The sequence below is a fragment of the Petaurus breviceps genome, unplaced genomic scaffold, assembly GCF_028583685.1.
Source record: "Petaurus breviceps papuanus isolate PSGF00001 unplaced genomic scaffold, PetGlider_PUasm1.0 551, whole genome shotgun sequence".
Classification (NCBI taxonomy): domain Eukaryota; kingdom Metazoa; phylum Chordata; class Mammalia; order Diprotodontia; family Petauridae; genus Petaurus; species Petaurus breviceps.
The window spans coordinates 36,985,705-37,000,665 of record NW_027186372.1 but is presented as its reverse complement, the minus strand read 5'-3'; the positions used below and the strand labels follow the sequence as shown (position 1 = coordinate 37,000,665).

General features: G+C 40.5%; 1 protein-coding gene across 2 annotated transcripts in view; it reads right to left on the bottom strand.

Moving 5' to 3' along the window:
- PPP2R2B (protein phosphatase 2 regulatory subunit Bbeta) overlaps nucleotides 1–14,961 on the bottom strand; it is a 465,622-nt gene that overhangs the window by 115,916 nt on the left and 334,745 nt on the right. For both annotated transcript variants that reach the window (XM_069102658.1, XM_069102660.1), the window contains exons 2-4: nucleotides 11,472–11,569; nucleotides 8,349–8,514; nucleotides 402–514 (exon numbers count right to left, since the gene is read on the bottom strand). In XM_069102658.1, the coding sequence (XP_068958759.1) occupies nucleotides 402–514; nucleotides 8,349–8,514; nucleotides 11,472–11,569 (377 nt within the window). The remainder of the gene's footprint in view (nucleotides 1–401; nucleotides 515–8,348; nucleotides 8,515–11,471; nucleotides 11,570–14,961) is intronic.

The following is a 14,961-nucleotide window of genomic DNA, read 5'->3' as shown; positions in this document are numbered from 1 at the left end:
TTGGTACTTCTATCCAGAAAGTTGGCTTTCAGTGACCACTCAGCACCTGAGAACACAAGGCTTTCAGTGACCACTCAGGACCTGAGAACACACTTATTTTAAAAGCTCTCAAATGCTGGGCCTAGTCTCAATATCAAGCACAGATCTTTAATTCACCCCTAAGTTCTAACATCTGCTACCATAGAATCTTTGAGGCTACAGCAACTTGTGGGTTTCCTCATATGTTGGATTAAAATACTCCCATCACAATCTAGAGAAAACAAACTGCCAACAGTCTCATGTCCAGTCTCACAAGAGGCATCCTCTCAGCCCTGCTGTCCAAATTAGAAGACGAAGATTTTCTTTCCTTTTGGAAAAAGGCCCCTTTACTTCTAGAAAGGCAGGCCCTCTTTGTCTCTTACCCGAAGCATTGTGATGGTGGCAGGATCCCGGAGCCGGCCATCTTCATCTTTTAGATTGTAGCCTTCTGGTCTCTTATCCCTCTCACTGACTTTCCAGAGCTTCACAGTTTTATCTACAAAAAGGAAATTTAACAGTTAATTAGTCATCTATTAAGCATCAACTAGGGGCCAGGCACCAAAAACAGAAAACACACCAGTTAGGACAGAAAACAAAGTTGGTATTAAATGGAATGATTAATGTTTTGTTTTTTTTTTTTTTGGAGGGCAATTGGGGTTAAGTGACTTGCCCAAAGTCACATGGCTAGTAAGCGTGTCAAGTGTCTGAGGCTGGATTTGAATTCAGGTCCTTCTGACTCCAGGGCTGGTGCTCTATTCACTGTGCCACCTAGCTGCCCCTGATTAATGTTTCAAAAATTGAGTTCAATGTAAAAGAGCTTGGAGTAACCCAAACTTGGAATATATGAAAGAAGTGGAGTGGTCCAAAAACAGAGGTAAGGTTTGTGGATACTTTTTGACAGCTAAAAAAAATTGATAAATTTAAGCAGCATTGTAAAATACATCTTCAGCCACAGGAAGTGAATTAGCAACCTCTCGGTAGGGATCTGGTGCTCTGATAGGGGAATCAAAAAGTATTGTGGGGGTCATTGGATAACAGAGTATAAATTTAGGGCTAGAAGAGACCTTAAAGTTGATCTAGTCTAAATTCCTCATTTTACAGATGGGGAAACTGAGGCTCAGAGACCCTGAGTGACTTTTGCATGGTTGCACAGCTCATAAGGGTCAGAGGTAAGACGTGTGTCCAGGACTTACTGACTACAAGTTCAACTCTCTATCCTCTTACACCACACTGACTTCTGTCTCCAGTGTGATAAATTAATGAGAAAGCATTTATGAAGTGTGCCAGCCTTGGGTATACAACTAGAAAAAGAAAACTGTCCCTGCTGTCATGGAGCTCACACTCTAATTGGAGGACATGGAATATATTGGAGGATTTGACTGCAGAACAGATGAAAAGGTCGGAGGTTCCATAGCAGGGTGGATGAAAAAGTCTAGAAATTCCTGTCTTAGGGTACACAAGGATATCTGCTTCATAAGGTGGAGAGCCTAGAGGGGCCCAACTTACAACCACTGGCATGGATGTGGGAAGCATGAGGCATAGGAGTAAAGATTCTGGGTTCCACCAGCAGAGCAGGGGTAGTGGTGATGGCCTCAGAAGGAACGGTAGGGGCAGAATCCAGGTTTTAGTCATACTTCTGCCACTGACTAGCTGCAGGGCTGGGAGTGGAGGAAGTGTTCTGAAAAAGGTTCTTTCTAGAATCTCTTGGCCTCAGTTCCACCCCTCCCTCTCTGTAAAATGAGGGGATTGGCCTAGATGAACTCTAAGGCTCCTTCCAACCTTCCAGGTCTAGGATTCCATGCTTTTATCTCATAGCGACTCACTGGCAACCCTGAGGCCCACATCAGCTTGTACTGAGACAGAAGGTGAGACAGCTTCCTGTTCTGAAATGCTGGCACCAGCTGCAGGGTCTAATTTAGAACTTCCAATCTCTGTGCCAAACCCCCACGGGTTCTATATTCCCTCTGGATATCCTGTCACATACTAAACTGCTATTTTAGGGAAAGAAAATGTGGCATAGGCCATGTTTATATAGTCAGCTCTCATAGTACATGTTAACAGAAGGGTGCCATGGCATAGATGAGCCCCTAACAGTGAGTAATAATCCCCTCCCCAAATCACTTCTATTTATACTTGCCCTCATATAAATTTCCTGTAGCAAAGTTACTTTTCTAACCATGGGTTGTTTTTTTTTTCTTCCTCCGGCTAGTATGAAAATTGGTTTTTATTCATTGAACAGACACCAACTTACTGCTGGGGAAGACAGAGTATAGAAGAGTAAAGAGAAGATAATATGGAATATTTCTCATGGAAATGTTGAGTTGCAAAGAATTTCAGAGTTGGAAAGGATGTTAGTAACCTTCTGGTTGAGCCAGACCCAAAAAGATATCCTACCCATGTCCCACAAATGACATAACTGCAAAGTTCTTGGCACACAGTAGGTCCTTAGTAAATGCCTGTTCCCTCTCCCTTCCACCCCACCCCCATATTGATGAGTGACTTCTTGCTTTTTGTTTGAAAACTTTCAGTGAAGGCAAGCCTACTTCCTCCCAAGGAACCTCATCTTACCCAGCTGCTGATTAGCAAGCTTTTCCTTATGTAAAGCCTCAATTTGCCTCTCTGACTCACTCACCTGTTACTCTTGGTTCTGCCCTCTGGGCTCAAATAGAACAAGATTAATCCTTCTTCCAAATGATAAAGCCTTTCAAAGTGTGGCCCTTTGACTGAACCCAATGGATTAGGTCAAAGGGCTGCACTTGAGGACCACATGTGACTTTTATCCCCTTACAGATAGTTGTAGATTGACTATGTGCCCCCAAATTCACAAATTATTTGTCCTGTTCAATTAGGTCCTCCTTCTAATGTTACTATTTTTTATCTGTGGGACTACCATTTACTTTTCTTTAGGCATTGTAATCCTGGAGTCATTTGGCTCTTGCTTTTCCATCCTCTCTCACATCCAATCAGTCATAAGTTCGTTCCATCTCTGCAAATCTCTTACATTTGTCCCCTCTTCTGTTTTCCTACCCTCACCACTCTTGTAGAGGTCCTCATTTCCTCTCTCTCTTTCTCTCTCTGTCTCTGTCTCTCCCTCTCTCTCCTCTCTCTGTCTCTGTCTGTCTGTCTGACTCTCTCTCTCTGTCTCTCGACTCTTGCAATACCTTCCTAAGAGGTCTTTTCACCTTCCCTCTCTCTTTCAAATACCTATCATCTCCCCCTTCCAATTTATCCTTACATAGCTGCCAGAAAGTTTTTTTCTTGAGGTTAACTAGGTGATGGAATAGATAAAGCCTTGGGCCTGAAGTCAAGAAATCCAAGTTCAAATCCAGCCCCAGATACTTCCTAGTTGTGTGACCTTAGACAAGTCACTTAAGAGCCATCTTAAGTACCTCAGTTTTCTTATCTGAAAAATGGGGATAATAATAATGCTACCTCTCAGAGCTGTGGTAAAGATCAAATGAGATATTTGTAAAGCACTAAGCACAGCGCCTGGCACAAAGTAGGAGCTTTGTTTCCTTCCTTTCTGTCATGTATAAACAAAGGCACATCACCAATCTGCTTAAAAGCCAAGAATGGCTCCTTAGCGTCTAACAGAGTTCAAACTCCTCCACTTGTCATTTGAGGCCTCCAAAATCTGGCACTACCCTGTCTTTCCAACTTTATCTCTACCCAGCCTTCCCTCAAGCCAAACCAGACTGCTCTGTGACCTCTGCGATATGCACTATTCTTTCCCAAGTCTTTGTCCATGCTGTTCTTAGATGCCTGAACATCATCTCTCCCTCTCTCCGTCTGTGGAATTTCTACCTCTTCTTTTAGAACCTGTCTCAAATGGCTCTTCTCCCAGTAGACTTCCATAATCCAGTGGACAATAACTTTCTTTTTTTATTATTATTTTTTAAAGCAATCGGGGTTAAGTAACTTGCTCAAGGTTACACGGCCAGTTATTTCTGGGTGTGGTGCTGAGTATCTGAGCCCGGATTTGATCCCCAGGTCATCCCAACACTGGAGCCGGTGCTCTTACTCGCTGAGCCACCTGGCCACCCCTAAGCAATTGGGGTTAAGTAACTTGCTCAAGGTTACACAGCCAGGTGTTTCTCGGTGGGTGCTAAGTGTCTGAGCCTGGGATTCGATCTCCAGGTCTTCTCAACACTGGAGCCGGTGCTCTTACTCGCTGTGCTACCTGGCTGCCCCAAGGATAATAACTTTCTGACTCAGATTTCCTAATATTCCATTTTGTAATCCTCACATACTATTTTTTGGGAGGCGGAGATCTCACTCTCTGATTTAACATGTATAGGGAACTTCCAGTGCCGAGGAGTTTGCCTTTAATCACAAGGTTAGAATGTGTCAGAGCTGGGGTCCTGAATTTGACACTTCTGGTCTACAGCACTAGGAAGTTAAGTGATTTACACAGCTAAGTGGTACAGTGAACAGTGGGTTGGACTTGGAATTAGGAAGACCTGAGTTCAAATCCTGCCTCAGATACTTGCTGGCTATGTGACCCTGGCAAGTCACTTAGCATCTGTCTGCCCCAATTTCTTCTTCTGGAAAATGAAGATAACAATACATCTCCTTTCCAGGGTTGTTGTGAGGATCAAATAAGCTAACATATGTAAACTGCTTCCCAAACTTAAAGTCCTATATAAATACTATCTATTTATTAGAAGTGGGACCTGAATGCAGGTCTTACTTGCTCTGAGGCTAACTCTTTGCCCTACTCTATGTAATCTAAAAGGGCAAATTAGGATGAAATGGGAGAAGTCATATAATAATTAATAATAATAGTTATTATTTAAATAGCACTTTATGGCTGCTAAAGCACTCCACACATACTATCTCATTTGATCCTTCCAACAACCCTGTGAAGTAAGTACTATCATTATTCTCATTTTGCAGATAAGGAACCTGAGGCTGGCCCAGGGACTCATAGCCATTAAGTGTGTGGGGTAGGATTTGAACTCTGGTCTTCCTAACTCCAAGTCTGGTTTCTCTATCCACTATGTTTTGCTCCCCACCATGAGGAGAGGCTTTGCCTCATTATAAGCAAAAATATTTTTTCATGCTTACATCTGTCTCTAAAACGAAATGACTGCCTTTTAGGTAGTGACTAGATGTATTCAAGCAAGAGTCTAGATGCTTACCTGTTGTTAAAGGGAAGTCCTACAGACTAGATGGCCTCTGGAGCCTCACCTGGATTTAAGCATCTAATCAAATGAGATGGCAGAAAGCGTTTAGCAAACCTTAAAGATCTTTATAAATGCCAACTAGTTACCATCATCATTAATAGTGATAATGATGATGTTTACAGAATACTGAGCCATGCTTTAAGCAAACTTTTAAGCAGGCAATAAATCCTGTCAAGTTTTAAAGTGTACCTCCCATCTCATCACCGGGTTGCTGGTACATATCAAGAAACCAAACAAGGTAATTCAATTCAATTGACAGATTCCAGAATAAACACATCTTGGCTACTGTCTTAATAAGAAAAAGCCCATTAAACATCTTCTAAGTCAGAAGTACACCTCAATAGGATACAAAATTAGCTACTTGTTTTTATTAAAGTTACTCATAAATATAATGAGATTGGCATGGTTTTTTTTAAAAAGATAATTGATGGTGAATTTAATCTAAATTCTCTGTGGCTGTCTCGCCTGGAGCCATCCTTGACTTTATCACTCAGCCTTTCTTTCCTCAGTGTCCCGAATCTTTGTGTGCAAGAGAATTACAAGAATAGGTGGCCTTTATTCTGAATAATGACGTTTTCTTTATCCTGGCAGATTCTGAGTATTTTATCATCATTTCTGACAGCTTTTAAGCACAATCTTATCATTTATCTTAATTTTCTTTTCTATGCTGTAATTCCAATTGACTTTCATTAATTTTTTTGGTATGTGTTAACCCATATGGCTTAAGGGGGCTTCCATTTTCCCTATTTGTAGAAAAAAAAGGAAAATTATATAACAACATGGGAATTTTTTTGTAAGAATAATTCTGAGATGCTGTCAGCATGTGAAATTATATCCCAAATGGGAAGCTAATATCCCTGTTAATCAAAAAACTATTTAAAAACTCAATTAACAGAACAGTATGCTATATAATTAATCTTCATTGCATTTCACTGATTTTTCCCTTCCCCCACCAAACGAGGTTAATAAGTCTTTGAATTTTATTACAATGATCAATAGAATAAATTCCATAAAGTAAGTTGGTTACAGGAGATAATTTGCTATTTTTCTCTTCCTAAAGTAATTAAGTCACATTCATCTAAAGTTTCATTCATCCTGAGCACCAGGCGCACATTCCAAGATCTCTTCTTGGACGAGAACGTTCATTCGCTGCTCTGAAGAGCCGTCCAATAAAAACAAATCAGCTGCACTTTTACCTCCAAGAAAACAGGATCCCAAAAGGTAAGCAAAGTAGCAAATGGAGTCAAAAGGGAAGAGCAGATAAGATCTAATTATATTTGTCCTAGTATCACACCTATGCTTTGATGGATCTGACATGTCACCGTCAAGGTTAAGTATTCTCTTCAATAGGGTGGGTATTAGTCAGTCTGCGTCTTCTCATCTTGTGAGATTCTAATCTATGTTCTCCCATGAATTAGCCCACAGATGGTCTGCCTAAAGTGCTAGAGTCCTCCCTAGAAGTCTTTTCTACATTTCAAGAATATAGGCTTTTCTTTTAACCCCCACTCTCCTCCAATGCCTGGTCCACTTTCCCTCCCCCATAATGCATTTCCTACATTGTATGACAATATAATTTCCAGTTTCTCTGAAATATGCTGCAACCTACTTGTGTCCATACCAATGTGCTATATATAGAAACATATATGTATAGACACACGTATCCATGTATGCACAGAACATGCCTACAAAATAAATATACACATGTGTACATGTATACATGTTCAGATACATGCAATACATACACATGCATGTGCTGTCATTTTTGAACCTATTTGGTGGTCCTATATTTGCTCCCTAGGAACTCAGTGCTTTAGTTTCTTATTGGTTGGCTTTTTAAAATCCATATGGAGCTTGGCTGTTCTTAAAGATTGAGAATAGAAAAGATAAAAGAGGAATTTGATAAATACAGAAACTCACTGACATATTAAAAATAGATCCAATCTAGAGACCATGCTTACATACAGGACCCAACTGACAGTTGTAGACTTAATTTGTTTTCTTAGGGAAACTTTAGTTTCATATCCTGTCTTATTTCCACCCCCTTTTGCTACACAATTGGACTTGTATTCTGCATCATTTTGTTCTCTAATTATCTCATGCATATGTATGCTCCCTCTGCACCTAGACAGTACACATTCCTGGACAGTGGGTTTCCCCACTGCTAGTTAGTGCACAGGGATTAATAGTTTGGTATACTTCATTCTGCTAGGGGCAGGCACTCAAGAAGCATGGCTCATGAATTTCCCTCAGCTCTACAAACACTCATGTTTCCATGCATTCTTTCTGTTGGAATAATTGATATCAACTTCCCTTGAGTGAATCATTGGAAGAAAAGGTGTAGAGAATAAGGTGAAGATGAAGAATTTTATCTCTTTGGGTTGGATCACTTTGTCTAGTGAGGTTCCTCACCAAAACACAGGCAAAGACAATATGAAAATGATCTCTGCCTCCCAGAAGAGACATCTGCCCATAAACACTCTGGCTATGATGCGTCTCTCACAGGAATGCCTAGTCTTCCTGGACTCCATTCTCAGAGTTCCATTCTAAAAATCTTTGTCTATACAGCATGATGAGAGGCCGTAGGTGAGAGAGGAAAGCTGGATATTATCCTTGGATGAATCCTTGATCAATATAAGTTATTAATTTAGACAGGTGTCCAAGTACATATAAGCTTAGCTTGAATTATTGGGTCTATACATTTTATGTTAATCAAATAATCTGAGTCTCTGAGGCTAGGTGTGGTATAAAAAGTGGACAGAGCACTGATCTTGGAGTCAGAAACCTGGAAATCCCAAGCTCCAATATAGACTAGCTATGCAATGATAGGACTTGTGTAACTTCTTTTTTTTTTTTTTTTTTGCTTTTTGGAGGGGGTAAGGCAGGGCAGTTGGAGTTAAGTGACTTGCCCAAGGTCACACAGCTAGTAAGTGTTAAGTGTCTGAGGCCGAATTTGAACTCAGGTCCTCCTCACTCCAGGGCTGGTGCTCCATTCACTGTGCCACCTAGCACAGTGTAACTTTTTAGAGCCTCTGTTTCCTGACCTCCAAAATGGGGGGTCATAATGCTTATACTACCTACTTCACAGGGCTGCTGGGGGAAAATGCTTTTGTTAGCCTTGAAATGTTCGATATGATGATTGCATACCATTAGTGGAAAGAAGAAAGTAGGCTGCATTCTGCTGTGGAAGCCATCTGATCTTATTAATCTTTTCTTCAATCTCTAAACTCTTCAGGTAATCGAATTCGGGCTCATGGCTCTGGAATGTGCTGTAAACATTGTATTCACCCCTTCGATGAAGCTGATTTTTACTCTGTTGGGGGGAAAACAAGAGAGAGTTTTTAAAAAGTGAGAACATATTTGCAATGGTTTTCTCTTCTAACACACTACAGAGAGGGATGAGGTATTCAGGGTTGTACACAAAGCTATTCAGATTCAAATAGATAAATGAAAGGTTTCTTTTGTCTCCCCCTTAGTACCTGATGTTAGTTCAGAGTACATAGTAGGTGCCAAATTAATGATGAGTGAAGGGATAGGAGAGGAAAATTAGGGTGGGGAGGGGAAGTAAAGGAAAATGGTGAACAAAGAGTGTGGTTTAAGAATTTGGGGATTACATTCTTAAAAAGTTAACAAATACACACTTTTCTTTATCATGTTAGTCCATCAATAGACATTAAGCACTTACTATGTGCTAGGCATCATACTAAGCCCTGTCAGGAGAAAGTGAGGAAGCCTCCCTCTCCTCTACACCCCGAAGGGTAGACTTCCTTAGAGAGACCAAGAGGCCCTCAGGATGGGCAGGAAGGGATGGGTTTGCCATGTGCATACTTGAAGGGAAAATCAAATCAATGAGGTCCCAGTGCCAACTATGTTTCTGAATATTCCCAAAGGACTTTTGGATTCAGTTTTTGAAAATTTGGGCTCAAACATTCACACTTAAGTTGTACAAGTCTTGAAAATAACTTTTTGAATAAAATGTTAGTTTCTATGTATCTATGTCTGAACCCATATAAATGAAAAGAACATTGAATTTGGAATCAGAGGACTGCTCTGCTACTTATTTACTTGAAGTGTGGCCTTGGGCAAGCAAGCTCTCTGGGCTTTACTTTCTTGATCTATTTTTAAAAAAAAGTGGTTGAAGTAGTCTGGATGAATTGGTTCCTCCCAACTCTAAAGCTTATGGACATCTTAACCGAAAACTAAACCAGTTGGGCTCCAACTGGGCAGGATGAATGGCTGGTAGTGAAACTTTTAGAGAACCAATCTTCACTCTCTGTGGATCTCCCATATGTCCTTGCTTTCCCCGTTTACTAGTGTCAGAAATCTGCCAGTGACTTTGGAAGCCAAGAGAGGGGGGCAGACCAGTCTTTAATCCACAAGTATTCAACTGTGCTCCTCTGCTGATACTGAGAAATGCAGAGTTGAGTGGGGGAGGGGGAGAGGGAAGGAGGAAAGGTTCCTTCCAAGCTGATTCTGTGGGAGAATGAATTTCTCCTGAGATTCAGCCATTGAATTAGGATGAAAACCTGACCCTAGATAATTATCACATGAAAATGTTTCTCCGGCATCTTTAAGGCTCTTCACAAAACTAAACCAATTAATTATTGCATGTTATTTATCTACATTGAAATTTTGTGGAACAAAAATACTATGCTTTAAAAAAAAACCACCCTTCCCTTTCATTTTTCTAATGAGCCTGACTCCCCAAATTTAAATAAGTTAAAATAAGTGAAAATAAGTAAGAGAAAATGTGAAACAAAGTATTATTACTTGCTCTGTGCGGCTTGGGTAATTTATGCTAAGCAGCACTTACACTCTTCTTTTAGTATCATTGCAAACCTAATTTTCTTTTTAAATTTGCAAATGAAGATTTAAAAATAGGTTTGTGGATGTCTTAAATGTGGAGGTTCTGGCCACTACCTTGGCTGCCACAAGGAGGCCAGTCTACCTTAAAAATAAATTTCTAAGATTGCTGATTTGCTACCATCCAAATCAGACTGTCAAGTGTGTGTAGTATGTGCCAGACCAATTAGCACCAGACAGCTTTGGAAACGTAGGAAAAATTCCAGGTCACAAAGGGCTATTAATTTTCACTTGCCAACCACATTTTAGTGCTTCTTGGGCCAATGTAATATGCTGGGTGCCTGATTTAATTCTGAACACTTGAATTTATATAAAATCCCCTAGGGTTTTTGAAGGTCTTATAAAAATTAATTGCAAATAATGCACAATTACCAAATATATCACCTCTAAATGAGGCTTTCCTTTTTCGACAGTAGTTGCAAACTTAATGGCTTTTCAGCTCAGAGCAGCTTTTAAAATGGTAAGAAGGCCTTATGCAAAATATTCTCTACCTACATTACCCTCCCCTCTAGGATTCCAGAGTGGCCAGCAAATTTCTGACGCTACTAAATGGGGAAAGAGAGGACATATGGGAGAACCACAGAGGGTGAAGACTGACTTTCTAGAAACATCACCATTGGCCTCTCATTCTGATCAACTGGGGCCCATGCACAGTACAAACTCTTTAAGTGAGAGATCCCTAATGCATCAAAGTCTATGTTTCTAGGTGGTGAGAAAAGAGGCAGAAGGCAACTATATCATTTCATATGAGCAGTAGAAGTCATAATGAGTTCAACTCAAGTCATGAGAAGCAAGAGACTATTTTATTGACTGATCTGATAGCTGGTCATTCTGAATTAGAACTTCTGTCTGCAACAAAGAGGTGCAGGCTTTGGTCTGGAAGCTATGCTACTGTCTGATATTTGTTGGCCTGATATTTTCCCACATGTCACTTTGGGCAATTCCTTTCCTCTGTGGGTTTGTTCTTCTTAGTAATTCTGGCTTGCAATTACTTTCTTCTCTCCTGACCCTCCCTACATCTGTTGGCAAATGCCACCATGTTTTTGTATACCAGCAACATCTGAAGACAAGTGAGATGGAATTTTTGTAGCTCAGAGAACAAAGGCGATTCAGAATGAAGCTATGGTGGCCAGCATAACCCCTTTAGAATTTTGCAGTCTTCTTGGATCATGCAATACAGCCCAGAAAAGATAAGGTGGCACTCAGAAAAGGCAGTCTTTTCAGGTGCTTTTTATAAGAGGCAATGTGGAACTGCTAATGCTAATGACTTTCAGGGCAGTTTTTAGTTCCCTAGGAAAGAACCAGGTTTGAGAGTGACAAGTCAGGATTAAGAAACAGCAGGAAGCTTCCTTTAAAAAGGAAAAGGGAAGAAAAAACAACAGGCATTTTGCATTCACTCCCACTTACCTCCTGCTCTCGTTGAAATATTACAACCCGACCCCCCTTGTCCCCTGTCGCTAGTAATTCTCCAGTGTGGTTGAATTCTACCGTAGAGATAATGTCAGCTGAAAAGAAGAAGACAAAGGCAATTTAAGTAACTGCAGACTTTCTTTCCATGGGTAGATAATAGCCATACTTTTCAATGCATTTAAGGAATGAGACTTTTTCTCTCCCGTGGAATTTACAAGATTCTCATATAGGTCTTTTAAATGCCAGTGTTAATGGCACTTGGGAATGTAAATTTCCTAGATGCTAGCCAGCCCAGCCCAGCAGTTTCTGGGGGGATTTGAAGGGAACAAAAGTGAAAGCATTTTCATTCCCTGTTGATATGCACAAGAAAAATGAATTTCTTTATGGTTCAAAGAAATAGCAATTTTCTCTTCAAATACTTGGCGGCCATTGAGAGCAACAGAATTCACAGATCCTTCAATGACAGCCTTTTGAATTTTCTCCACCTTCACTTAGAAAACTTTCAGGGAGAAAAAAAAAGCAAACTCTAGTTCATAGAATCATAGCATCATAAATAAATAGAGCCAGAAGGGATCTCAGAAGTCATTCAGTCTAACCCCTTCATTTTACAGAGGAAGAAATTAAAACTCAAAAAGTTAATTAAGTAATTTCCCCATGATCCCACATGTAATTAAGTAGTGGTCAGAATTTGAACTCCAGGTCCTCTGACTTCCAAACTTTTCTATTATGGCTGCCTCTACTTGTAGTTTTTGAACTATCTACATGCGAGAGGGCAAGTGACAAGATTTTTTTTTTTATTCAAGTAAGTAAGAGGAAGAAATTGGGGTTGGGTGGGGGATGGGTCAACTGGACTTGGTGGAGTATGCCTCCTGCAGGGGAGGTGGAGGATCCTTCGGGAGTCCTGAGCTGCAGTGGACTAAGCTTATTAGATGTTTACCCAAATGTGTGCCACTGGTGAGCCCTCCTTCCAACCTCTCCATCCAGGGTCCACAAAACTACATAAAGATGGGTAAACTGGCTCAGGTCAAAGTTTCCAAGCTCCTTATCAATGGGGATGGGCATGAGAGGGAGAGAGACAGACAGACAGACAGACACAGACAGACAGAGACACAGAGACAGAGAGAGAAACAGAGAGAGAGAGAGACAGAGAGAGGAAGGAAGGGGAAGGGGAAGGAAAGGAGAAAGGGAAAAGAGGAAGGGAGGCAGGGCCAAATTCCTTCTCCTCAGAATTAGAAAAGCAGACCAGCCCAGTCCCATTTCTTCCATGCTGGTTCTTTTCCTGGTCACTCCATTTTCCTTCTATAGAATGGCAGGGTCTAATCTAATTTCCAGGGGGGAAAACTACATGAAAATAGGGTCATGTGGTCAGAAGGGAATGAGGGCAATTTGTACTCATGTTATTTCTAAACTGAGAAAACACCCAGACACCAAGAACTTAGATCACAGATAATTGCATGAGGAATGCCAGACCTCAGGGCCTTTATTCAAGGGCTGGTTACCCCTGGAGGAAAGAGGACAGGTAAATTACCTATGATTGGATTTATTAGGGCTATTTTTAGAAAAAAATGTCAGAGTTTAATTCCCCAGCATTTATTTCCCTTTCAGGTTTCAACAATTGCTATTGAGAGTGCCAACGAATTTAAAAAAAAAATAAAGATCCGACAGGGAAGATGGGAACCTAGCCCTCAACAGGGCAGTACCAATGATGGCCGTGTCTATAACAAGAATATAAAGTGAGAAAGGCAGACAGGGGAGAACTGAACAACGTAAGCAGAACGTTCTCTCCTTAAAGGCTGGGACTGTTTTCTTTTCTGTCTTTGTGTCTCCAGTGCCTATAACAATGCATGGCACACTACTAATGAACATATTAGGTGAACTTAATTGAATAATTCAGGTTACAAATTCCACTTTTTCTTCAAATGCTTAAGCACGCATGTAAAAAAGGTTTGCATTTTTGGGAAGAGGGAGAATGATTTATCCATATTTAATTCATCAAATGTTCAATAAAATGTGCAAAGCCTAGTAATGGTAGCTGGAGGCACAGTGGAAAGATCACTGAGTCTGGAGTCAGGAAGATATGAGTTCAAATCCACTCTCAAACACTTACTAGTTGTGTGACCACAGGCAAGTTACTTAACCCCTGTTTGCCTCAGTTTCTTCATCTGTAAAATGGTGATAACAATAGTATCTACCTTGCAGGACTGTTGTGAGGAACAAATGAAATGATAATTTTAAAGCACTTAGCATGATGTCTGATACATAATAAGCACAATATAAATATTAGCTATTGCTATATACGCTTATTAATATTATCAATTATTAATATAAGCTATAACAATAACAGCTACGAAATACTTCATCTTACATATCAATCAAAACTAACACTGTGCTGGGTATCAGAGATACAAAAACAGAAAGGAAACAGTTCCTGACCTTAAAAAGTTTATATTCTATTGGGAAAACCCCTCACTTGTCACCACCCTAGAATTTAAGTGGTTTTCCCAAGATCATGCAGCTAGTACAATAAATGTCATCTCCAGTTGTCCTGATGTATGTCTCACCCCTGGACCCAGATGGCTCCAGAGGAGAAAGTGAGGCTGGTGACCTTGCACAGCCTTCCTCACTTAAATCCAATTCACTTCCAAGTCATGACATCACCTTCTTGGTGTCATGGTCCTCTTTGAGAATGAAGGAAAACAACAAACAATAAATGTCATAACCAGGCCTAAAACTCTGGTCTTCTGCCTGCTCTTTCTACTCTGCTTCATTTTTGATGCCTCCTGCATGAAATGAAGGCTTTGTCCTAAAAGTATCAATCGATTCATGACTGATGGTCCATTTTATCCATTAAAGCAGTGTTCACCTGTGAATGGAGCTGTCCTGATCTTTTTAAAGTTGGAGAAGAGTGGGGAATAGAAAGGGGAGTCACCAATTTCCAGAAAGAAATCACAGAGACTCAGTACAAGTATAGTAACTGAAAGGGTCTCTCTAGCAGGGCCAGTTGACTTCAGCAAGATACTAGATGATTAAATTCAGAGTTGGAAGGAGCTATAGAGATCCCCGAGGTGTATTTCACCTTTTTTAACAAAGTCAGTCTGGAGAGACAGCGTGTATTGGTCACGCTAGAGTTGAGCCAAGAGAGACTTTCATTTAAGCCTCTCAGACTGAACTAGCTATATGCCCATAAGTGCTCTGAACCTCAATTTTTTTCATCTGTGATATGGGAAGAATAATCTCTGTACTGCCTGCCTCACTGAGCTCTTATGAGGAAGTACTTTGTAAGATTTAATTTTTTTATATATGTCCACTGATTTTATTACTCTTCACCATTAGACAGTAAGTTCTGTGAAGGCAGGGACAGTTCTTCGCATCTCACCCGTCTAGACCAGTGACTTACACATAGTAAGTCCTTAGTATATGTTTATTAAATTGAATGAAGAACCTTGAGGTCCAGAGCAAGACAGTCACTTGCCTATGGTCACACGGG